Source organism: Elephas maximus, chromosome 5 (genome assembly GCF_024166365.1).
Source record: "Elephas maximus indicus isolate mEleMax1 chromosome 5, mEleMax1 primary haplotype, whole genome shotgun sequence".
NCBI lineage: Eukaryota > Metazoa > Chordata > Mammalia > Proboscidea > Elephantidae > Elephas > Elephas maximus.
Window position 1 is genome coordinate 111,541,312 of NC_064823.1, and position 26,140 is coordinate 111,567,451.

General features: G+C 39.1%; 1 protein-coding gene across 1 annotated transcript in view; it reads left to right on the forward strand.

Moving 5' to 3' along the window:
• The window catches only part of CORIN (corin, serine peptidase), a 320,896-nt gene that overhangs the window by 135,510 nt on the left and 159,246 nt on the right, over positions 1-26,140 (forward strand). The window contains exon 5 of the mRNA XM_049886291.1: positions 1,380-1,561. Coding sequence (XP_049742248.1) covers positions 1,380-1,561 — 182 coding nt within the window. The remainder of the gene's footprint in view (positions 1-1,379; positions 1,562-26,140) is intronic.

A 26,140-nucleotide genomic window follows, 5' to 3' on the forward strand; every position in this document is an offset into this window, starting at 1 on the left:
TGTCCAGGGGCCATATTCTCAGGGTTTCTCCAGCCTCTCTCAGACCGGTAAGTCTGGTCATTTTTTATGAGTTTGAATTTTGTTCTAAATTTGTTTCTAGCTCTGTCTGGGACCCTCTATTGCGACCCCTTTCAGAGCAGTCAGTGGTAGTAGCCGGGCACTATCTAGTTGTACTGGACTCAATCTGATGGACGCTGTGATAGTTGTGGTCCATTAGTCCTTTGGACTAATCTTTCCCTTGTGCCTTTGGCTTTCTTCATTCTCCTTTGCTTCAGACAGGATGGGACCAGTGGAGTATCTTAGATGGCTGCTCACAAGCTTTTAAGACCTCAGATGCTTGCTACTCACCATAGTTGGATGTAGAACATTTTCTTTATAAACTGTTATGTCAGTTGAGCTAGATGTTCCCAAGACCATGGTCCCCAGCCCTCAGCCCAGTAATTTGGTCCTTCAGGGAGTTTGGATGTATCTGTGAAGCATCTACGGAGCCCTGGTGGCAAAGTGGTTAAGAGCTCAAGCTGCTAACCAAAAGATTGGCAGTTTGAATCTACCAGCCACTCCTTGGAAACCCTATGGGGCAGTTCTACTGTGTCCTGTAGGGTTGCTATGAGTCAGAACTGACAGGACACCACACAGCAACAACAACTTGAAGCTTTGGTGACTTTGCCTTGGTCAAATTGTGCTGACTTCCTCAGTATTATGTCCTGTCTTACTCTTCACAAAAGTTATCACTTAACTATTGTCCAGTTAGTGTTTTTCCCTCCCACCCACTCCCTCATAGCCATCAAAGATTGTTTCTTTCTGTGTGTAAACCCTTTCAGGAATTTTGATGATAGTGGTCTCATACAGTATTTGCCCTTTTGTAATTGACTTATCCACTCAGCGTAATGCCTTTTAGATTCATCTATGTTGTGAGATGTTTTGCAGATTCGTCATTGTTTTTTATCATTGTGTAGTATTCCATTGTGTGTATGTGTCATAGTTTGTGAGAAACATTCATCCTTTGATGGGCACTTAGGTTGTTTCTATCTTTTTGCTGTTGTGAATAACACTGCAGTGAACATAAATGCGCATGTGCCTACTCATGTGACAGTTCTTATTTTTCTAGGATGTATTCATAGGAGTGGGTCTTGGCTGTAATCTTTCTTCTGTCGTACCACTGGATGGGTTCCAACTGTCAACCTTTAGCTTAGTAGTAGAGTGCACACCATTTGCACCACCCAGAGATCTTAATGAGACAATAGGGTGGCTAAACTCTTCTTTACAGGACTAAATAAAGATAGTAATGTAGCACCGGTGTCTTACTTTTCTTAATTTCATTATTATTTAGAGAAGAAGTCTGTAAAAACATTAATTTTCTCCTTTTTTTTTCCTTCTAGTCATGGTCTCCTGCCTTGTAGGTCCTTCTGTGAGGCTGCAAAAGAGGGCTGTGAATCAGTCCTGGGGATGGTGAACTCCTCCTGGCCCGATTTCCTAAGATGCTCCCAATTTAGAAACCAAACTGAAAGCATCAACAACAGCAGGATTTGCTTCTCACCACAGCAGGAAAAAGGAAAGCAATGTAGGTGCCTATTTCAATTTATTTTGTAAAGCTTTTATTGAATTATACATTTCATTCAGAAATGTACATAAATGATAATTATGAAGTTCAATGGATTTTAACAAAGTAAACAGATCCATGTAACCAGTACCTCGATCAAGAAATACATTATTACCAGTATTCCAGAGACCTGCTTGTGATGGTTAGTTTTATGTGTTGACCTGTCTAGGCCATGGTGCCCAGTTGTTTGGTAAAACACTAGTCTAGTGGTTGTAAAGTAGTTACATGTGATCAAATCAGCTGGCCTTAAGTAAAGCAGATTACCTTCCATAACGTGGGCAAACCTCAATAAAGCAGTTGAAAGCCTTAAGAGCAAAAAGGCCCAGAGGTCGCCTGTAAGTACTGTGTTCCCTTAAATAACCAACTATATGAGACCAAAGAGTCAACATTAACCCTAAAGCAAAGATGAGAAGGTAAAGAGGGGCAGGGAAGCTAGAGTAATGGAAACAGAACAAACAGAACGGAAATAAGGAGAATGCTGACACATTGTGAAAATGTAACCAATGTTATGGAACAATTTGTATAAAAAATTGTTAAATGGGAACCTAATTTGCTATGTAGACTTTCACCTAAAACACAATAAGATATTATTTAAAAAAAAAGGGGGGGGGGAGTTTCCCTAGGGTGTTCTGCCTCTCCCTACTTCCCAACACTGACAATCGCATGAATTAAATCTCTCTCTCTCTCTCTGTTTCTATACCTATACTCATACCCAGAGAAGCCCTGCTGGCACAGTGGTTAAGTGCTCGACTGCTAACCAAAAGGTCGGTGGTTCATATCCACCACCTGCTCCTGGGAGAAGGATGTGGCAGTATGCTTTTGTAAAGATTTACAGCCTTGGAAACCCTATGGGGCAGTTCTACTCTGTCCTATTGAGTTGCTATGAGTCAGAATTGACTCGACAGTAATGGGTATTCATTCCTGTACCCATATCTATATCTATGTGTCTCACTAGTTCTGTTTCTCTAGGGAACCTAAGACAAACCTCAAGCCCTGTCCCCACCATCTCCTATACTCCCAAAATAAACCTCTATCCTGACTTCTATCACCTTAGATAGTTTTGCCTACTTCTTAATTATATAGATAGGTAGATTAGATAGGTAGGTAGACAGACAGATAGATAGGTTAGATAGGTAGGTAGGTAGGTAGATAGATGATAGGTAGATAGATGATGGATGGATGGATGGATGGATGGATGGATGGATGGATGGATGGATGGATGGATGGATGGATGGATGGATGGATGATAGATGAAAGATAGGTTAGACAGACAGATAAATATATAGATAGCTGGGTGCCCTGGCTGTAAAGTGGTTGAGAGCTATGGCTGCTAACCAAAAGGTCTGCAGTTCAAATCCATCAGCTTCTCCTTGGAAACCCTATGGGGCACATCTACTCTGTCCTATAGGGTTGCTATGAGTTGGAATTGACTTGACGGCAACAGGTTTGGTTTTCAGGTTTATATATATATATGTATACGGAATGGTACAATATATACTCTTTTTGTATGTGGATTCTTTTGCTCCCATTATATTTGAGAGATTCATTATATTTTCATTTTGTTGTGGTCCATTCACTCTCATTATATTGTATTCTAATATATGGTTATAGTACAGTATATCTTTCCATTCTACTGTTGATGGACATTTGAGATGTTTCCAGTTTTTAGGTGTTATAAATAGTGATGCTATGAGTAGTTTTGTATATGTCTTTGATTGGACAAGATTAAGTATTTGTTTAGCTAAAAAGTTTTCTAATGTGGTTGTACCAGTTTGTACTTCTACCAGCTATGTGTAAAAGTTACGGTTGCCCCAAATTTTCCCCAAACCCTTGGTATTGTCAATCCTTTTCATTTTAGGAATTCTAGTAGGAGTATTGTGGTATCTCTTGGTGGTTTTAATTTACACTTTCCTGGTAAATTTGATCACATTTTCATATTTTGGTCCCTTCGAATATCTTTTTTTGTAAACTAAGTATTTTGTCCATTTTTATATTGGATTGTCTTTTTATTATCAATTTGTAGTTCTTTTTATACTCTATGACAAGTCCTCTGTCGGATATATTGCAAAAATTGTCTGCTCTGTAGCTTGCATTTTCACTGTCTTATTAGAGTTTGTTATATAATAGAAGTTATTAATTTTGATGAGTCCATGGTTACCTTTTGAGGTTTTTTGTGTCTTAAAAAAAAAATCTTTGCCTTCCCTAAAACAGAAGTTTTTCTCCTATATTTTTTTTAGGAGTTCTATTGTGTTTGAATTCACATTAGATCTACTGAAACCCTGGAATTGATTTTTGTGTGTAGTGAGAGGTGGGGATAATTTTTTTTTTCTGTGTGTGTATTCAATTTGTTTACCACCAAAAGGTGGAGCCAACACGGCACTATAAACAAGTTACTCACCACCATTTACAGTTGATTCTTGTTATTAATAGTAGTTATGTTCTATAAAGGTGCTGCAGACACTGAATTAGCAAACACTGAACTTTGCTATAGGGTAAACAGAGGGTTATGTTCCTGCAAGCCTCTGAACATGTATTCATCAACCAATCAATACTTAAGCTTGTTTTATGTGTATTTCTATTTAAAGACACCTTACTTAATATATATTGTTGATTTATAAGCATTAAATGGAAGGAAAACTGTGCTGTAACTCATGCCTGAATGAAGCTTATCTAAAAACTTGTTGCCATCAGTTAATTCTGACCCACAGAGACCCTGTAGGACATAGTATAACTACCCCATAGAGTTTTCGAGGCTGTAATCTTTACAGAAGCAGGCTGCTGCATCTTTCTCCTTTGGAGCGGCTGGTGAGTTTGAACAGCTAACCTTCCTGTTAGCAGCCAAGTTCTTAGCCACTGCATCACAAGGTCTCCTTGAAGCCCTATCTAACATTTTCTCTATAACGCACATCACAGCTTTCTTGCACTTAGGAACACTAGACAACACTTTAGCACTATGCATGGGGGCCATTTTAAGGGGTGAAGTCACCAACAAAAAGCATAAAAATGTGAAAAACACAGCATTAAATAGGATATTTGTTTATAGTCTGAGAACTAAAACAAGAAGTTAGAGCATCGCCTTGTTTGACCTCAGTTGGAAATGTGTGTGACTCAAGTTTTAGTTTCTTCTTGTTCTTTAGAGATGGTTTTCTTTAGTTCTTTCAACTTATTTATAACAGCTAATTTGAAGTCTTTGTCTGCTAAATTCAATGTCTGAGCTTCTTCGGGGACAGTTTCTATTGATTCCTTTTTTTCTCTGTGTTTGGGCCATAATTTCCTTTTATTTTTTACACCTCTTAATTTTTTTGTGTGTGGAAAATAGGACATTAAAAAAATATAATGTGACAACTCTGCAAACCAGATTTCCTTCTCCCCAGAATTTATGTTCCTATTTGTTGTTGTTGTTTTGTTGTTACTGTTTGTTTAGTTATTTTCCTGAACTAATTATGCAAAGTTGGTATTCTTTGTCAGGTCTGGCCACTGAAGTCTCTACTCAGCTTGTTGTTGTTGCCGTTAGGTGCCGTCAAGTTGGTTACGACTCATAGAGACTGTATGTAAAACAGCGGGACGCTGCCTAGTCCTGCACCATCCTCGTGATCGTTGCTGTGTTTGAGCCCATTGTTGCAGTTACTGTGTCAATCCATCATATTAAGGATCTTCCTCTTTTTCGCTGACCCTCTGCTTTACCAAGCATGATGTCACTCTCCAGGGACTGGTCCCTGCTGGTAACATGTACAAAGTACAGAGACGGAGTTTTGCCGTCCTTGCTTATAAGGATGGCTTTACTTCTTCCAGGACAGATTTGTTCATTCTTCTGGTGCTCCATGGTATATTCAATGTTCTTCACCAACACTATAATTCAAAGGCATCAATTCTTCTTCAGTCTTCTTTATTCATTGTCCAGGTTTCACATATATATGAGGCTACAGAAAATACCATGGCTTGAGGCAGGTGCACCTTAGTGCTCAAGGTAACATTGCTTTTTAACACTTTAAAGAGGTCCTTTGCAGCAGACTTGCCCAATGCAATATGTCATTCGATTTCTTGACTGTTGTTTCCATGGGTGTTGATTGTGCATCCAAATAAAATAAAATCCTTGACAACTTCAATATTTTCTCTATTTATCATGGCGTTAGGAGCCGTGGTAGTGCAGTGGTTAAGTGTGAGGCTGCTAACCAAAAGGTCAGTGGTTCAAACACACCAGCCACTCCTTAAAGATTACAGCTGGCCCTCCTTATCAGCCGGTTCGGCATCTGCATTTTTAATCAGCTGTGAATCAAAAATATTCAGGAAAAAAAAAGTTCCAAAAAGCAAAACTTGAATTTGCCACGCACGAGCACTATGCACAATCCAAACGTATAGGCTCACCCTGCTATAGCCTCCTGCCCTTTCACAGATTCTTAGTCTCTTGCCAGCACTCTTTTGAACATTGTTTCTTTGCGTCTCATTTGTTAGCTACTTGTGTTGTGTTTGCCCTTTGTTTCTGTGAAAAAATGGCTCCTGAAAAGCAATTAAGTGGTCAAAGCCATCCCTCAAAGGCTAAAAGGGAGTGTAACGTGCTAATAGCACTTTACAACTATTTACATAGCATTTGCATTGTATTAGATATTGTAAGTAATCTAGAGATGATTTAAAGTATATGGGGGATGTACACAGGTTATATGCAAATTACATGCAAATACCACACCATTTTATAAAAGGGACTTGAGCTTGGTGGGCGGGGGGAAGGTGTCCTGGAACCAATCCCTTGTGGATACTGAGGGATGACTCTGCAGCCTTGGAAACCCTATAGGGAAGTCCTACTGTACTCCATAGTGTTGCTATGAATGGAAATTGATTCCATGATAATGGTTTTTGTTTTTCTTTGTTTTGTTTTTTAATTATGATGTTGCCTATTGAGCCAGGTGTGAGGATAGTCATTTTCTTTATGTTGAGGCGTAATCCATACTGAAGGCTGTGATCTTTAATCTTCATCGGTAAGTGCTTCAAGTCCTCTTCACTTTCAGCAAGCAAGGTTATGTCGTTTGCATAATGAAGGGTGTTAACGATCTTCCTCCAATCCTGATGCCCTGTTCTTCTTCATGTAGTCCATCTTCTTGAATTATTTGCTCAGCATACAGACTGAATAAGTATAATGAAAGGATACAACCCTGACATACACCTTTCCTGATTTTAAATCATGCAGTATCCCCTTGTTCTTTTAGAACAACTGCCTCTTGGTCTGTGGACAGATTCCACACGAGCACAATTAAGTGTTCTGGCATTCCCATTCTCCGCAATGTTATCCATAATTTGTTATGATTCGCACAGTCAAATGCCTTTGCTTAGTCCGTAAAATACAGGTAAACATCTTTCTGGTACTCTCTGCTTTCAGCCAAGAACCATCTGACTTCGACAGTGATATCCCTAGTTCTATGTCCTTTTCTGAATTTGTGACAGAGATTTCCTTCAAGGTCTTTGACCAATAAGTCTCTTAGCATTTGCCAAGGGGCTCTTGTGCATGTGGGGGCATACTTTCAGTGCTATGGTAGGTACTATACAACTCTGTCTTAGCTTTCAATTCCTGCTTATGCAAAGCCTTGATGTCAGAGAGGTGAGAGATTAGGGCCTTCTTAATTCTTTTGGGCATGTACACAGTGTTGTATATTTGTATGGTCTTCTAGATTCCCAGGATTATATTCGAGCTTTTCAAAACTCTCTGTAGATATGAGTGGCATCACTAGGGTTGGTGTCACCCATGCAGTAACTCATGATGTTTTACCCCCCATGGGCCTCCTCCCGTAAAAGAACGTATAGAATCCTTAGTAATGTTTTTGTACTAATGTTGCTCGTAAATTGTAATTCGCATATATCACTCCTTCTTTTCCTTTAATTACTACTTCATTCTCAAAAAAGGTATTGCTATAGATTCACAAATACCAATTACCACAATATTGTAGCTAAAACACCAGAAAATTTGACAAAATTGGTGACTATGAAAACACTGGCAGCAATAAAAACAACAGCGTGTGCTTGTAGCCAGTGCAGACGAAACCACGTGATTCGAGACCTCATTGTAATTGGGTCATAATGACAGTTCTGACCAGAGCACAATAGAAGGTTCAAAAAGTAAATTTGCATAGAGTTTTAGCTTTGGAGGCATATTGATACATGTGAGCTGGGCTTACAGAAAATGTTTTTATTGTTATAACTAACTAAAGGGACACTTTTATACACAGGCATTTCCCTAGTAACGCCACTGATTGACATCTCAGTTCCCAGCTTTTTGTTTTAAATTTTTTGTTCGGTTTTTTGTTTGCCCCCAATGTTATCCCCATCTCAGACTGGTGTGATGTTACTCAATTGTCACTGATTTTTTTTGTTGTTGTTGTTGTTGACAAATGCCCTAGGGGAACAGGCTATTTATGTTACGGCAATTTGGCGAGTTAGGGCTGCCAGCCGCAAATAGCCAATTCTTGAGACAAAGGTGAGGTGGGTAGCAAGAGCTTTATTAGATATACTGGTATATGGAGACAGAGGGGAATGATCTCCTCCTAAAGTCCTCTGTCTTACCAGACTACCGATTGGTCTGGGTTTTTAAGGGAAAAGGGACCATAAGTTTTAAGAACTTGTGGAATGTTCACTTTCTTTCTTCTGTTTGGTGTTGGTGGTCGAATCTCAAACATGTTGATCTTTTTCTGCCATTATCCCATCAGCTCAGGGGGTAGCTGGCGCCATCCTTCATCTTATTTGACAGGCTTAAATCAATATCACTTGTTTTCCACAGTCTTAGAGGAAACATTGGTTAACACTTAACCATTTGGGGAGATAACATCAGATCTTACTTGGAGGCAGGGATGGGCTAGGGGAGGGAAAGGAGAGAAAGAAGAAAGAAAAAAAATTGGCTCAGGTGCTATTCAAGATACGGCTGAGCAGCCTGTTTCATTCACACCGAGTGAGTTTGAGTCAGGTCATATAAAGACACTCCCTCTGAGAAGGGGTTCCAAAGAAGCTGATAGGCAGGTCAAATAATGATAATTTTCTGGTAATAGGGCTTTTTGGGTATACCTGCAAACCTATTCTGCCCTCTCTAGTGGTATTTGGCTGCTGATTTTCACAGCTACTGTAGTCAAGAGGTTGTTGTTTTCAAGGCTATCCCAGAGCTGGGGAGAAGGCATGGAAATAGGACGAGTTAAAATGCCACAAAGTTTGCTATTGTTACTAAAATTCAGCCATTTTTCATGAATAAATACTCCTGCATTGCTGCAAGCATGTAGCTAGTTTCCAGAATTCTGAAAAAGTTGATTTTGCCAGCTTTTTTCAGTGTTCTCAATGCTTTTATGGATGAAGGGATTTTCAGAGGTTCTTACTTGCCATTCCTCCATGTGTCTGTCAGTTTGTTGTACTGTGGGGGCTTGCATGTTGCTGTGAAGCTGGAAGTTCTACCACTGGTACTCAGATACCAGCAGGGTCACCCATGGTGGACAGGTTTCAGCTGAGCTTCCAGACTAAGACAGACTTGGAATAAGGACCTGGCAGTCTACTTCTGAAAAGCATTAGCCAGTGAAAACCTTATGAATAGCAGCAGAACATTGTCTGATAGAGTGCTGGAAGATGACCACCCCCCCCGCCCCACCCCAGGTTGGAAGGCACTCAAAAGGTGACTGGGGAAGAGCTCCCTCATCAAAGTAGAGTTGACCTTAATGACATGGATGGAATAAAGCTTTCGGGACCTTCATTTGCTGATGTGGCATGACACAAAGTGAGAAGAAACAGCTTCAAACATCCATTAATAATCAGAACTTGAAATGTACGAAATATGAATCTAGGAAAATTGGAAATCATCAAAAATAAAATGGAAAGCATAAAAATCGATATCCTAGGCATTAGTGAGCTGAAATGGACTGGTATTGGCCATTTTGAATTAGATGGCAGTGGAGTGGGTTGGACAGTCTACTATGCTGGCAATGACAACTTGAAGAGGAATGGTGTTGCATTCATCATCAAAAAGAATGTTTCATGATGCATCCTGAAGTGTAACGCTGTCAGTGATAGGATAACATCCATATGCCTACAAGGAAGACCAGTTAATATGACTATTATTCAAAGTTACACACCAACCACTAGGGCCAAAGATGAAGAAATAGAAGACTTTTGTCAGCTGCTGCAGTCTGAAATTGATCGAACATACAATGAAGATGCATTCATAATTACTGGCAATTGGAATGCAAAAGTTGGAAACAAAGAAGAAGGATCAGTGGTTGGAAAATATGGCCTTGGTTATAGAAACAATGCCGGAGATCGAATGATAGAATTTTGCAAGACCAATGACTTCTTCATTGCAAACACCTTCTTTCACCAACATAAACGGCAGCTATACACATGGACCTCGTCAGATGGGACTCACAGAAGTCAAATTGATTACATCTGTGGAAAGAGACCATGGAAAAGCTCAATATCATCAGTCAGAACAAGGCCAGGGGCCGACTGTGGAACAGACCAGCAATTGCTCATATGCAAGTTCAAGCTGAAACTGAAGAAAATCTGAGCAAGTCCACAAGAGCCGAAATATGACCTTGAGTACATCCCACCTGAATTTAGAGACCACCTGAAGAACAGATTTGACCCACTGAACACTAGTGACTGAAGACCAGACGAGTTGTGGAATGACATCAAGGACATCATCCATGAAGAAAGCAAGAGGTCATTGAAAAGACAGGAAAGAAAGAAAAGACCAAGATGGATGTCAGAGGAGGCTCTGAAACTTGCTCTTGAGCATTGAGCAGCTAAAGCAAAAGGAAGAATTGATGAAGTAAAAGAACTGAACAGAAGATTTCAAAGGGCATCTCAAGAAGACAAAGTAAAGTTTTATAATGACATGTGCAAAGAGCTGGAGATGGAAAACCAAAAGGGAAGAATACGCTCGGTGTTTCTCACGCTGAAAGAATTGAAGAAAAAATTCAAGCCTCGAGTTGCAATAGTGAAGGATTCCATGTGGAAAATATTAAACGACTCAGGAAGCATCAAAAGAAGATGGAAGGAATGCACAGAGTCATTATATCAAAAAGAATTAGTCGATGTTCAACCATTTCAAGAGGTGGCATATGATCAGGAACCGATGGTACTGAAGGAAGAAGTCCAAGCTACTGTGAAGACATTGGTGAAAAACAAGGCTCCAGGAATTGAAGGAATATCAATTGAGATGTTTCCACAAACAGATGCAGTGCTGGAGGTGCTTACTCATCTATGCCAAGAAATATGGAAGACAGCTTCCTGGCCTACCGATTGGAAGAGATCCATATTTATCCCTATTCCCAAGAAAGGCGATCCAACCGAATGTGGAAATTCTAGAACGATATCATTAATATCACACACAAGCAAAATTTTCCTGAAGATCATTCAAAACCTGCTGCAGCAGTATATTGACAGGGAACTGCCAGAATTTCAGGCTGGCTTCAGAAGAGGACGTGGAACCAGGGATATCATCGCTGATGTCAGATGGATCCTGGCTGAAAGAGAATACCAGAGGAATGTTTAAAAGAGGAATGTTTACCTATGTTTTATTGACTATGAAGAGGCATTCGACTGTGTGGATCATAACAAATTATGAATAATGTTGTGAAGAATGGGAATTCCAAAACACTTAATTGTGCTCATGAGGAACCTTTACGTGGATCAAGACATAGCTGTTTGGACAGAAGAAGGGGATACTGATTGGTTTAAAGTCAGGAAAGGTGTGTGTCAGGGTTGTATTCTTTTACCATACCTATTTAATCTGTATGCTGAGCAAATAATCTGAGAATCTGGACTATATGAAGAAGAATGGGCATCATGATTGGAGGAAGACTCATTAACAACCTGTGTTACGCAGATGACAGAACCTTGCTTGCTGAAAGTGAAGAGGATTTGAAGCACCTACTAATGAAGATCAAAGACCGCAGCCTTCAGTTTGGATTGCACCTCAACATAAGGAAAACAAAAGTCCTCACAACTGGACCAATGAGCAACATCATGATAAATGGATAAAAGATTGAAGTTGTCAAGGATTTCCTTTTACTTGGATCCACAGTCAACACCCATGGAAGCAGCAGTCAAGAAATCAAAAGACGCTTTGCATTGGGCAAATCTGCTGCAAAGGACCTCTTTAAAGTTTTGAAAAGCAAAGATGTCACCTTGAAGACTAAGGTGCGCCTGACCCAAGCCATGGTATCTTCAATCACATCGTATGCATGTGAAAGCTGGACAATGAAAAAGGAAGACTGAAGAATAACTGACCCCTATTGGAGAAGAATTTTGAATATACCATGGAGTAGATTCCAGCTCATAGTGACCCTATGAGACAGAGTAAAACTGCCTCATAAGGTTTCCAAGGCTGTAAACTTTATAGAAGCTGAATGCTGCATCTTTCTTCTGCTGAGCAGCTGGTGAGTTCGAATCACCAACTCTTCAGTTAGCAGCTGTATGCTTCACCACTGTGCCACATGGGTCCTCTTGACAGTGTTAATCAAAACAAAACCAACAGTATCACTCTTGCTTATCAAGATAACATTATCTACATTCTTTAATAGCTTAAACTAAAATGCTGCTTAATATTGGGTCTCCAAATATCAGAAGACCTACACTACATTATACGTCTTCTGATCATGGAAAAAATGGGTGGTCTTGGAAAAGATCTTGAAAAGATTGTTGAAACATTTATATTTAAAAACTCTTGCCTAAAGAGCACAGAGATTTCCCAGGTATGTTTATCTGAAATCCTGTACTTGTTCATAGATTCTTTTTAGAATTCGTGGCTGCAATAATTTTTTTTCCTGCAGAATTAATGTTCTGAAATACAGTCCAATGGCTGATGCTTTATTCAATATTTTCCTAGAATTTAAAATAATTAATCTGTCTGAGGCTTTATGGTTAAACAGGTTGCTAGCCATCATAGGTATATTCATAGTTATGTCCTAGGGAGAAAGCTAAAGCTGGCTATGATCTTTGTTATATGTAAGAATATAATTTCTAGTACACACATATAGTTTCTAAAAATGTGTTGATGTATTAAGAATATATTGAATGTCTACTAGAAAATTCTTTATTATACAGCTTTAATCATATAAAGGTTTGTGCTATGGAGTTGCTTTATAAATATAACTAATAAGGGACTATTCTCACTCTTTATTCATTCAATAAACATTGATTATCTACTTGGTGCTGAGCATCATCCTAGATACTCTGAAAGAAGTTATTACAATTATCATAATAGTAGATCATATTTTTCTAGTATGTTGTTGTTGTTGTTAGGTGCTGTCGAGTCAGTTCCAGCTCATAGCAACCCTATGCACAACAGAGCGAAACACTGCCTGGTCCTGGGCCATCCTTACAATTGTTGTGCTTGAGCTCATTGTTGCAGCCACTGTATCAATCCACCTCGTTGAGGGTCTTCCTCTTTTCCGCTGATGCTGTACTCTGCCAAGCATGATGTCCTTCTCCAGGGACTGATCCCTCCTGACAACATGTCCAAAGTATGAAAGATGCAGTCTCGCCGTCCTTGCTTCTGAGGAGCATTCTGGTTGTACTTCTTCTAAGACAGATTTGTTCATTCTTTTGGCAGTCCATGGTATATTCAATATTTTTCACCAACACCACAATTCAAAGGCATCAGTTCTTCTTTGGTCTTCCTTATTCATTGTCCAACTTTCACATGCATATTATGCAATTGAAAATACCATGGCTTGGGTCAGGTGCACCTTAGTCTTCAAGGTGACATGTTTGCTCTTCAACACTTTGAAGAGGTCCTTTGCAGCAGATATGCCCAATGCAATGCGTCTTTTGATTTCTTGACTGCTGCTTCCATGGGTGTTGATTGTGGATCCAAGTAAAAGGAAATCCTTGACAGCTTCAATCTTTTCTCCGTTTATCATGATGTTGCTCATTGGTCCAGTTGTGAGGATTTTTGTTTTCTTTTTTTTTTATGTTGAGGTGTAATCCATACTGAAGGCTGTGGTCTTTGATCTTCACTAGTAAGTGCTTCAAGTCTTCTTCACTTTCAGCAAGCAAGGTCATCTGCATAACACAGGTTATTAATGAGCCTTCCTCCAATCCTGATGCCCCGTTCTTCTTCATATAGTCCAGCTTCTCATATTATTTGTTCAGCATACAGATTAAATAGGTATGGTGAAAGAATACAACCCTGACGCACACCTTCCCTGACTTAAAATCAATCACTATCCACTTGTTCTGTCAAAACAACTGCCTCTTGATCTATGTAAAGGTTCCTCATGAGCACAATTAAGTGTTCTGGAATTCCTGTTCCTCGCAGTGTTATCCATAGTTTGTTATGACCCACACAGTCAAATGCCTTTGCATAATCAATAAAACACAGGTAAACATCCTTCTGGTATTCTCTGCTTTCAGCCGGGATCCATCTGACATCAGCAATGATATCCCTGGTTCCACGTCCTCTTCTGAAACCAGCCTGAATTTCTGGCAGTTCCCTGTCGATAGACTGCTGCAGCAGTTTTTGAATGATCTTCAGGAAAATTTTGCTTGTGTGTGTGACATTAATGATATCGTTCTAGAATTTCCACATTCGGTTGGATCATCCTTCTTGGAATAGGCATAAATATGGATCTCTTCCAATCAGTAGGCCAGGAAGCTGTCTTCCATATTTCTTGGCATAGACGAGTGAGCACTTCCAGCACTGCATCTGTTTGTGGAAACGTCTCAACTGATATTCCATCAATTCCTGGAGCCTTGTTTTTCACCAATGCCTTCAGAGCAGCTTGGACTTCTTCCTTCAGTACCATCGGTTCTTGATCATATGCCACCTCTTGAACTGGTTGAACATCGACTAATTCTTTTTGTTATAATGACTCTGTGTATTCCTTCTATCTTCTTTTGATACTTCTTGCATCATTTAATATTTTCCCCTTGGAATCCTTCACTATTGCAACTCGAGGCTTGAATTTTTTCTTCAGTTCTTTCAGCTTGAGAAACGCCGAGTGTGTTCTTCCCTTTTGGTTTTCCATCTCCAGCTCTTTGCACAAGTCATTATAATACTTTATTTTGTCTTCTCGAGAGGCCCTTTGAAATCTTCTGTTCAGTTCTTTTACTTCATCAATTCTTCCTTTTGCTTTAGCTGCTTGATGCTCAAGCACAAGCTTCAGAGTCTCCTCTGACATCCACCTCGGTCTTTTCTTTCTTTCCTGTTTGTTATGATCCACAGAAAGAAAAAAGGAAAGAAGTGGCCTCTTGCTTTCTTCATGGATGATGTCCTTGATGTCATTCCACAACTCGTCTCGTCTGCGGTCACTAGTGTTCAATGTGTCAAATCTATTCTTGAGATGGTCTCTAAATTCAGGTGGGATATACTCAAGGTCATATTTTGGCTCTCGTGGACTTGCTCTGATTTTCTTCAGTTTCAGCTTGAACCTGCATGTGAGCAATTGCTGGTCTGTTCCACAGTCAGCCCCTGGCCTTGTTCTGACTGATGATATTGAGCTTTTCCATCGTCTCTTGCCACAGATGTAGTCAATTTGATTTCTGTGTGCTCCATCTGGTGAGGTCCATGTGTATAGTTGCCTTTTATGTTGGTCAAAGAAGGTATTTGCAATGAAGAAGTTGTTTGATAATGATTTTCTAGTATAGTGCTCCTCAAACAGGGTGAATTTGCACTCCCCTCATTGCCCCCACCCCCCCACCTAGGAACATTTGGCAATGTTTGGAGACATTTTTGGTTGTTACAACTGGGCAGGGAGGTTGTTACTGGCATCTGGTGGTTAGAGGCTAGGGATGCAGCAACACATCCTACAATGCACAGGGCAGCCCCCCAGAACAAAGAATTGTCCTGCCCAAAATGTTAATAGGGCTGTGTTATGGACTGAATTGTGTCTTCTAGAAATGTGTATCAACTTGCCTAGGCCATGATTCCCGGTATTGTGTGGTTGTCCACCATTTTGTGATCTGATGTGAGTATTCTATGTATTATAAATCTTAACCTCTGTGGTGTTAATGAGGAGGATTACAGGCAGTTATGTTAATGAGGCAGGACTCAATTTACAGGATTAGGTTGTATCTCGAGTCAATCTGTTTTGAGATACAAAAGAGAGAAACAAGCAGAGAGGAGAGGGATCTCCTACCACCAAGAAAGAAGAGTTGGTAGGGGAGTGCATCCTTTGGACCCATGGTCCCTGTGCTGAGAAGCTCCTAGACCAGGGGAAGACTGATGACAAGGACCTTCCCCCAGAGCCGACAGAGAGAGAAAACCTTCCCCTGGAGCTGGCACCCTGAATTCAAACTTCTAGCCTCCTAGACTGTGAGAGAATAAATTTCTGTTTTTTAAAGCCATACACTTGTGATATTTCTGTTATATCAGCACTAGATAACTTAGACAGGCTGCATTTGAGAAATCCTGGTCTAGGGTATTAAAAAAATTTTCCTTAAAATAATACTAATAACAAACAGCTACTATGCTCCCTAGCCTTAGGAGCCCTGGTAGTGCAGTGGTTAAGAGCTCAGGCAGTTTGAATCCACCAGCCGATCTTTGGAAACCCCATGGGGCGGTTCTTCTTTATCCTATAGGGTTGCTGTGAGTTGGAAATGACTTGACAGCAAAAGGTTTGGTTTATTTATTTATTTGTTTTATGTTCTCTATCCTCAAGGAGATTAAATATAATTGGGGGCACCTACATGTAACAAACAGTATTATATTTATAAAGAGACACTAAAAACTACATATAAACGTGCTGTCATACTGAAACCATAAAGGGACACAGATTAAATGACAGTGACGTAGAGTGGAGTCAGTTACATAAATCATCCTAAAGATTTTAAAAACGAAAGCACCCAACTTTGAAGATAACGAGAGAAGATGTTCCAGGGTAGTAGGTGGTCAGCACTGTGAGGGGCTTCAGGGTCTTACTTAGCCCATGGAATGAATGATGACTAAATGTTGACTCCTGTCTCAGTCTTCTCCTTCCCACTTATGACCATTTGCCTCAATAGAAATTAATCCCCCCTCCTTTTTTTTTTTTACATTATGTACCCTGTTCTGTTTTCTGAAGTATTTTCACAGCTGTTAGCTCATTTTACCTCCAGAGCAAATCTCTGAGGTATTATCATCTTCATTTTATAAATTAGAAAACTGAGATTGAGGTCATTCCAAGGTTTTTTTTTAAGATCTAGATCTCAGGCTCCAAACCCTACCAAATAGTCCACCATCCTGGGACCATCCTGGGATTGTTATTTGTGCTTGAACATGACCCTCTGATTCCAGCTCACTTCTCACTGGAGCTCTCAAGTGTCATTTCAGACTGAATTGAGCCCAAACTCACGACCTGTGGCAGCTGCTTTTCACAATGCAAGGCTCTGTAAATTCAATCCATCTTTTCTCAGCCACAATTTCCAATATATATATATTTTTCTCTTACAGAAGCCTACACAGTTGTCTTATCCTTTCTCGCTTAGGTTGATCCTGGGTCCTGTAAAGAAAATAACATACTAACATGATAATGCTGTGGGAAGAGTTCTTCAGAGGTTTTAAAATAAACATTTGCGTGTGTTTCCATAGCTGAGTTGTGAGAACTCAGGGGGCTAGAGGTTAAGGTTCATCAATCATTCTGAGCTGTCTGACTAATTCTTTACCTTGTCTGTAATTGTATATGGAAAGTAGTTTTCAAATGGTATTTCTGTGGGTCTGAAGGGCATCTGAGCATCTCCCCTGGCACAAAAGAACTTCAGTCATTTATTCTTTCATTTTCTTCTTCCTTTTCCTAGTGTTTTATTTGCTTTGTCTAGCTCTGGTTGCTGATAGCAACCCTTTCAGTACATTAGCAGCACAATTGTAGATTCAGAATCTTGGTAAAACACATACTCTGAGGTTCTTGCATTGAATTGCTCATTCATCTGGGAGAAATAATACAATATTATTTCTTTGAGATACTTAGTATCAATGTTTTGTCGGAGGTGGACAATTATCATGGAAGTACTAAAAACTGACCAGGCACTTTCCATTACAATGACCTGTCTTATATGAAATGAGGTTTCCCGGAATCTCACATTTTCTGATAATTTTGAATTACTTAAAAATTTAAATTATAAAAGCATATTCGTTCTTCTATATGCAAATGTTTCTTTTAATAGCACCAAATTTAGAGTCTGAAGACTTGTATTCAAGCCCTAGCCATGCCACTTTGTAACTGTGGGGTCTAGAACAAGTTTCCTAAACCCTTTAAACCTCTCTTTTCTCGGCTTTATCACAGGAATAGCAATTCCTCAGTGGCAATGGATTTGGGGTTTTTTTTGTTTTGTTTAGAGTTGTTTTATGGGCTGTCATAGATTGAATTGTATCTCTTCAAAATATGTGGTATAAATCCTAATGCCTATACCTGTGAATGGAAACCCTGGTGGCATAGTGGCTAAGAGCTACTGCTGCTAACCAAAATGTTGGTTAGCAAATGTTCAAATCCACCAGGCCCTCCTTGGAGACTCTTTAGGGCAGTTCTACTCTGTCCTTTAGGGTTGCTATGGGTCAGAATTTATACCTGTGGATGTAATCTCATTTGGGAATAGGGTTTTCTTTGTTATGTTAATGAGACCATAGCAGTGTAGGCTGTGTTTTAAGCTTTGAGATGAAAAAGAGCAGATTAGGCACAGAAGAAAGCAGCCACAGGGGGAACGTCAGCACTATCTGAAGACTGTGGAGGTAGACCAGTCTACTAGTCCGGGAGCTCCAAGAATGGCAAGCTAGAGAAAATGAGACAAGGATTTTTGACTAGAAAGGACAAGACCCTTTCCCTAGGGCCAGTGCCCTAAATTTGGATTTTTAGCCTCCCAACTGTGAGACTCTATGGGGAAGTTCTACTCTGTCCTATAGGGTCACTATGAGTCAGAATCGACTCGATGGCACTGGGGTTTTTTTTTGGAACTGTGAGAAGGAATCCCTGGTGGCGTAGTGGTTAAGAGCTACAGCTGCTAACCAAAAAGTCAGCAGTTCAAACTCACCAGCTGCTCCAAGGCAAAAAGTCGTGACAGTCTGCTTCCACAAAGATTTACAGCCTTGGAAACCCTATGGGGCAGTTCTACACTGTCCTATAGGATTGCTATGAGTCAGAATTGACTTGATGGCAACTTTTTTTCTTTTAACTATGAGAAAATAAATTTATGTTCACTAAAGCCATCATTTTTGGTATTTCTGTAATAGAGCTCTAAGAAACTAAGACATGGACTAATGCATTTAAAAGCGTTTGGAAACCACAAAACACTAAGGACAAAGCTTCAATGCAGTAGACATTTATTAAGTATATTCTAGGTACCAGGCAGTTTACTAGGAACTGGATGATGAAAGATTACATACATGCTTTTAAGAAGCTCATAGGCAAGTGGGGAGATAGACATATAAGCTCAGAAGCAGACCTGAGATAAGGACTTGAGCACAGTTGGTTTATCTGGGAGAGGAGGGAGACACGGGTGGGGAGTGGGAAGATGATTCAAGGAAAGGAAGACAGTCAGTAAAGGGTACATTATTAAACCAGCGAGGATCCCTGGTGGTGTAGTGGTTAAACACTTGGCTGCTAACCAAAAGGCCAGCAGTTCGAGCCCACCAGCCTCTCTGTGGGAGAAAAGACCTGGCGATATTCTCCTGTAAAGATTACAACCTTGGAATGTCTATGGGTGCAATTCTGCTCTGCCATATAGGGCTCATAGAAGTCGGAATCAACTCGACAGCACACAAAAACAACGACATTAAACTGGCCACCACAGTGGGCAACCGCGGCTTAATTCCATGGGAGAATCTGGGAAATAGTATGCAACACATGGCTCAGAATCAGTCTACTGGAGGCATGAGAGGGTTGGGGAATACTTGCATAAGTATAGGGTGCTGTAAGAGAAAAGGCTTAGAACTATGGAGGAAGTACAAAACTTTGCAGGGACTTGCAATGGAAGGCTTTTGTCTCTGTTGATTTCTCCTTCATTTAAAGTGCTCTCTTTGCCTTTGGTTTCTAGAACACTGCTCTGCTTTGGTCTGCTTCCAAGCACTCAACACCCCAGTTTCCTTTCTTTTGCTCCACCAACCCTTTAAATGTCTGTATTCCGCAAGACTGTGTTCTAAAACCTCTTCTCCCAATATTTTACACATTTCTCTGGGAAATTTCATACTTGCTTATGGACTCAGGAGTACTGATGAATTTTAAATCTCTTTTTCATCTCAAATTTCATTCCACTTCTCTAAGCTTCAGACTCATATTCCACTGTTCTTGCTTCCACCTTTCAACCACAGCTACTTTTTCCAGGTCTCCAATGACCCTCATCCCATGATGAGTTCTCACTTCTCCTCTTACTTGACCATCAGCAGCATCTGCCTCAGTTGATAACATCCTCCTTGATAAACTTTCTTCTCTTGGCTTCCAGATGGGGTTTCCTTCTTCCTTGGCCACTTATTTCAGTCTCCTTTGCTGTTTTCTTCCCATTTCTCTCACTTCGATGCACTGGAGTCTCCAGGGTTGAGTCCTTCTCTTTTGCTGATCTAATTCAGGCTCATGGTTTTAAATGCCATTAATACACTGACAACTCTATTTGCGAATCTCTAGCCTGCATCTTTCCCCTAAACTCTGGATCCGTATGTTTATGCATGTTCATGGCATACACACACGTGTGTGTGTGCATACACACACCTCTTCCATTTATTTCCACTTGATGTCTAAAAGGCATATCGAACATAACATATACAAAATGATATGATATTGCTATCAAGCCTGCCCTTCTTCTAGCTTTCCCCATCTTAGTAAATAACAACTGCATTCTTCCAGTTGCTCAAACCAAAAACTTTGGGTCATCTTTGACCCCTTTCTTTCTTTCCTATATCATATCTGATCTGTCAGAAAATCCTATTGGCTCTACTGTCGTAATATCTCCACAACCACTACCTGGTCCAAGCCTCCTTGTCTCATGTCTGGATTATCTTTCTAGCTTCTTACTGACTTTCATGCTATCTCCCTATGCCCCCGCAGGCTATTCTTCAACAGCACTACAAGAGATTTTTTAAACCTTTGTATCTCTCCTCCAATTTTCTAAATGCTTCCTATCTCACTCATTGTAAAACCCACCAGTCCTTACCATCTTCAGGGTCCTCCATCAATACTGGTACAGTGCACTACTTCAGAGGAGTACCAGTAACACAGAATTCAATGTGAATAGAGCCTCCTGGTATTGTGCAACATAAAGATCCTGCCCTACGTTATCTGGCCCCTACTAATTCTCTGACTTCTCTCCTACTTTCTTTTTTGCTCTGTAGGCTCCAGCTACTCTGGCCTCCTTGCTCTTTCTTGGACACGCCAGGGCAACTTTACACCTGTTGTTCCCTCTGACTGTAATGTCTTCCTCCAGCTATGCTCTCTCCATTCTTTATACCAGCTAGAGACGTCAGTCTGTAGAGCTATAACGTAAGGCATGTGAGGGAGACTGGTCAAAGACCAGGGGAGGAAGAGAAGCAATGCAAGCAACAGCCACCATCATCTTTTTTGGTATTTGGGTCATGGTAGAGCTAAAAGGATGGAAGAATTCTTAATAAACTTTGTGATCCAGTTCTCTAGTACTTGTTGTTATTTCCTTGTGATTGAAACTTAAAGTTTTTTAATCATTTAAAGTCCCCAACAACTGGATCCTTGAACCACGAAGAATGCTCATCTTGTGTGTTTCCACTGTTTTTCTGTGAGAACCGGTCTTGTTTTGACTTTGCTATGCCACAAACCTAGCATAAAGGAGGAGTGCCAAATAAAATAGGTTCCTTGTTTAGCCTAAATACTACCTGTTCTCTTTGGGCTCAGTAATTCTTGTTTATAGATCACTTGAGATTAGGTTTCTATTTGCTGCCAAATATTGCTTTGCTTGAGGTGGCACAGTGGTTCCTAAAACAGAAATTTGGAAGATTCCTTTCCTTGGCCTCATTCATTCCTTCTACTCTCTTTACAGGGTAGTTGCATGGCTTAGAGTCTGATAACTCAGGAGCCCACATATTGATCCTTGTGCTTCTTACAGAGTATTATTTTGTTCAGTGGCCGGAGGCCAAGGGCATCAATAATTCATTCAGTACTGTGTCTCACAATCAGAAATCTGCATTAGCAGTCTTATACATGACAATAAAACAATTTTAAAAGAGTGGATTTTTAGCAACAAAAGTCTGATTTTTTTTTCAATATGTAATGATCATAAGTATGTATCTCTAAGCCTATTTCAGTCCATAATCAGTTCTGATCACTCTAACAGGAAGGCTGATCATTCATACCCTGAATGATGCAAAACACCACCTACTTGGATTCTAAATCCAGCTCCCTACCTCCCTTGGTGATCAGCGTGATCATAGTAGAGCTTTTCAGAAACTGGTAGATGCAAAAGTCACTGCTTTTTTTTTTTCACACAGCCAGAAAATTAGCTCAGTTCTTAGTTTCGTACTTGTCTTCAAAAATTCCTGGAATAGGATAGTATCAATGTTTTCTTGGTGAAAATAGTTCCGTAAGCTCAATCAGATCCCTTTGGAATTGAGCTACAATGGTAGGGCAGTTGCCTGGTAATTCAGATATCCTAGAATTTGCACTCTGAAGCCTGGACTGCCCACTGCAATTAATGTACAATTCAGAACCATCCTGTCAAAATCTGCGTATCTTGTCTGAAATTGCGACTTCATTATGCCAAATAGCATTGGAATCTTCATAGCTCTAATTCTGTTGAGCTCAGCAATTGGAATATAACTGCAGTCTCCATTTCCATCTGCTCAATCCATTTGTTTGTCTTGTGTCTGAGCTCCTGCACACACTCAAGCAAAAATTCTTATTGAGAAGACAGTGTAACATAGTGTTTTAGAGCTGCGGTCTTTCTAATATTTTTGTTTGTTTCTCCTAAAAGGATTTAAAAAAAAAAAAATTAGTCTCTCTTCTTGCATAATTTTAAGTTAATGTCTAAAAATTTGAAATTATGATTATAGAAAGTAGCAAAGAATGCAATTTTAAGGCTATTATAATAATTGCCATTTTAAAATGAACCTCTTATATCACTCTTTTAAATGTGTTTAAAGGAATTTAAATACCATAATGATTTGGTACCCACTAACCGTTTAAACCTTTTAAAGGAAACCCTGGTGGCGTAATGGTTAAGTGCTACGGCTGCTAACCTAAAGGTTGGTGGTTCAAATCCTCCAGGCGCTCCTTGGAAACTCTATGGGGCAGTTCTGCTCTGCCCTATAGGGTTGCTATGAGTGGGAATTGACTCGACGGCAACAGGTTTGGTTTTGGTTTTTAACCATTTAAAAATTACAGATACAGCTGGCCCTTTAATATTCAGAAAATTGTTCATTATTTTTCACCCTGAACTCCTATTTCTATTCACCTTCTCCCACAGAATTTCATTACGATGTCATGTATTTCTAATGCTTTGAATTGTTCTTATAGTCCTATCATACATCTATAGGACAAAAATATGTCTAAAAGTGGAAATTATTGCTTTAAAATTTTTCCTCAATTTCTTTTTTATTTATTCATCATCAATAATTCTAAATTAAATTTATTAGAAATTTTTATGGAAAACTGCTAACCTTAAATTAGACATTTGTTGGAAATTCATCTTTTAAGTGGGATGGATATTTTCTTTTAAGACCAATTTGTGTAGAGTGTAATTCTACGGCTATGTTTTTCTTCTGGGTGGTAGAGCTTGCAAGCTTATTTACGTAGCAAAGTACGTTGGAATAGAAGAGGTTTTATTATAGCAGTGGATTCAATTCTTTGAGAAATTTCCAGGTTTTATATTTAAAAAATGACATAATGATCAATCTATCATTAAAATTATTTTAAATGATTAAATGACAACTTGATTAGGTCTTCCTTCCATTTTTGAAAGCAAAGAGTTAAAAAGCACCTGACTTGCAAATGAATTTATTGCCCGATTATTAGTCATTTGGTTTCTCAATTTCTGGGAAGTAGCCAGAAAGCTTTACCAGGATTTATCCATTTTTTTTATTCTTTCACTTAGAAGCACTTTGTTCAGCCCTATAAACTCTGAAAAGTTTGGAAAAAGTAAAATATTGTTAATTTTTTAATTGATCTTTGCTAATACAATATTTTTTATAAAATGCTTTCATGTTATTCTGTTTTAAATCTATGTTTATCAAAATATATATTTAGGAAAACTTTGGAGCTGCCAATTTGATCCATTCAATTTATCTATAATTTACCGAATTGGTAGAGCCAGTCTTCAATGTCAATCTAATCTACTAAATTAGATTTACTTTCTGACAGAAACAGGGTGAGTTTATTTTTCAGTTTATATAAGTATTTTACTGTGTGTTCCTGTGATAAGATTTTTTTAATTTTTAAAAATTTATGTTGTTTTTGTTGTTGTTAAGAGTATACACAGCAGAACATACACCAACTCAACAGTTTCTCCATGTACACTTCAGTGACACTGATTGCATTCTTCGAGTTGTGCAGCCATTCTCACCCTCCTTTTCTGAGTTGTTCCTGCCCCACTGACGTAGACTCACTGCCCCTTAAGTTTGCTGTCTAATCATTCGAGGTGTTATTGTCGATTGGATCTCATATAGATAGATCTTAAAAGAGCACAATGCTCAAGGCAGACATTGTCTTTACTAGTTAAGTTAAACTATTGTTTGGTTTTAAAAAGACTTCAGGGGAAGAATTTTTAATTTTTTTTAAATTTTATTTTTATTTTAAGTTTTTTTAATTTAAAATTAAAATTTTTTATTTTAAAATTTACATACAGTAAAATTCACTTTTTTCCAGTGTACAGTTTTATGAGCTTTAAAACATGCATAGATTTGTGTAGCCGCCAACACAATCAGGATATAGAAGAGTTTTATTGTTCAAAATATATCCTTGTGTGCCCCCCCCCTTTTTTTTTTTATCATGATGTTGCTTGTTGGTCCAGTTGTGAGGATTTTTGTTTTCTTTATGTTGAGGTGTGATCCATACTGAAGGCTATGGTCTTTGATCTTCATCAGTAAGTGCTTCAAGTCTTCTTCACTTTCAGCAAGCAAGGTTGTGTTACCTGCATAATGCAGGTTGTTAATGAGTCTTCCTCCAATCTTGGTGCTCTGTTCTTCATAGAGCCCAGCTTCTCAGATTGTTTGCTTAGCATACAGATTGAATAGATGTAGTGAAACATACAACCCTGATGCACACCTTTCCTGACTTTAAACCAGTAAGTATCCCCTTGTTCTGTCCAAGCAACTGCCTCTTGATCTATGTACAGTTTCCTCATGAGCACAATTAAGTGTTCTGGAATTCCTATGGTGACTAGAAAACACCCATCTCCTCTCCAAACCTATAGCTCCCCTTTTACAGAATGTTTTATAAATAGAATTAGACAGTATATCCCCTTTTGAGACTGGCTTCCTTCGCTTACCATGTTGCTTTTAAGATTCATCCCTGTTATTATGCGTATTGAGTTTGTTTTTTTTTACTGCTTAGTAGTATTCCATTGTATGTATATACCTCAATTTATTATTTATTCACCAATTGAAGGACATTTTGATGGTTTCTAGCATTTGGCAGTTATGAAAATTGCTGCTATAAACATTCACTTAGAGTTTTTGTAAGCAGATTTCTCTAGGATGAATATATAGATTGCTAAGTGTAGGTTTAACTTTTTAAGAAACTGCCAAGTTGTTTTCCAGAGTGACTGTCATTTTGCATTCTGACCAGCAACATATGAGAGTTCCAGTTGCTCCACAATTTCACCAGCACTTGGTATTATCAGATTTTTCTTTTGTTGCTGTTGTGTTAGCCATTGTAGCCGCTCGTTGTGGTTTTAATTTTCTCTAATGAGTAATGATGAGCATCTTTTAACGTGCTTATTTGCCATCAATGTATCTTTTCCAGTGAAGTGTCTGTTCATATCTTTTGTTTGATTTCTTATTGTTGAGTTTTGAGTGTTTTTTTTTTTTTTTAAATCTATTCTGTATACTGGAAACCCTGGTGGTGTAGTGGTTAGGCACTACGACTGCTAACGATAGAGGTCAGCAGTTCGAATCCACCAGGTGCTCCTTGGAAACTCTATGGGGCAATTCTACTCTGTCCTATGGGGTCACTATGAGTTGGAATCGACTCAACGGCACTGGGTTTGGTTTTGGTTTTTGTTATTCTGTATACTAACTCTTTGTTGAATGTGTGGTTTGAAAATGTTTTTTCCCAATCTGTAGATTTCCTTTACATTCTCTTCATAATGTCTTTTATAGGGTAAACATTTTTAATTTTGATGAAGTCCAAATTATTATTTTTTTTCTTTTATGAAACATGCTTTTGGTATCATTTAAGAACTCTTTGCCAACTCACGTACACAAGGACCTGTGCACATACCAAGAAGCAGTTGTTTGAACAGAATAAGGGGACACTGTGTGGCTGAAAATCAGAAAAGGTGTGCGTCAGCATTATGTCCTTTCATCATAATTATTCAATCTGTATGCTGAACAAATAATCTGAGAAGCTGGACTATATGAAAAAGAACTCAACATCAAAATTAGAGGAAGACAGATTAACAACCTGTGATACGCAGATAATACAACCTTTGTAG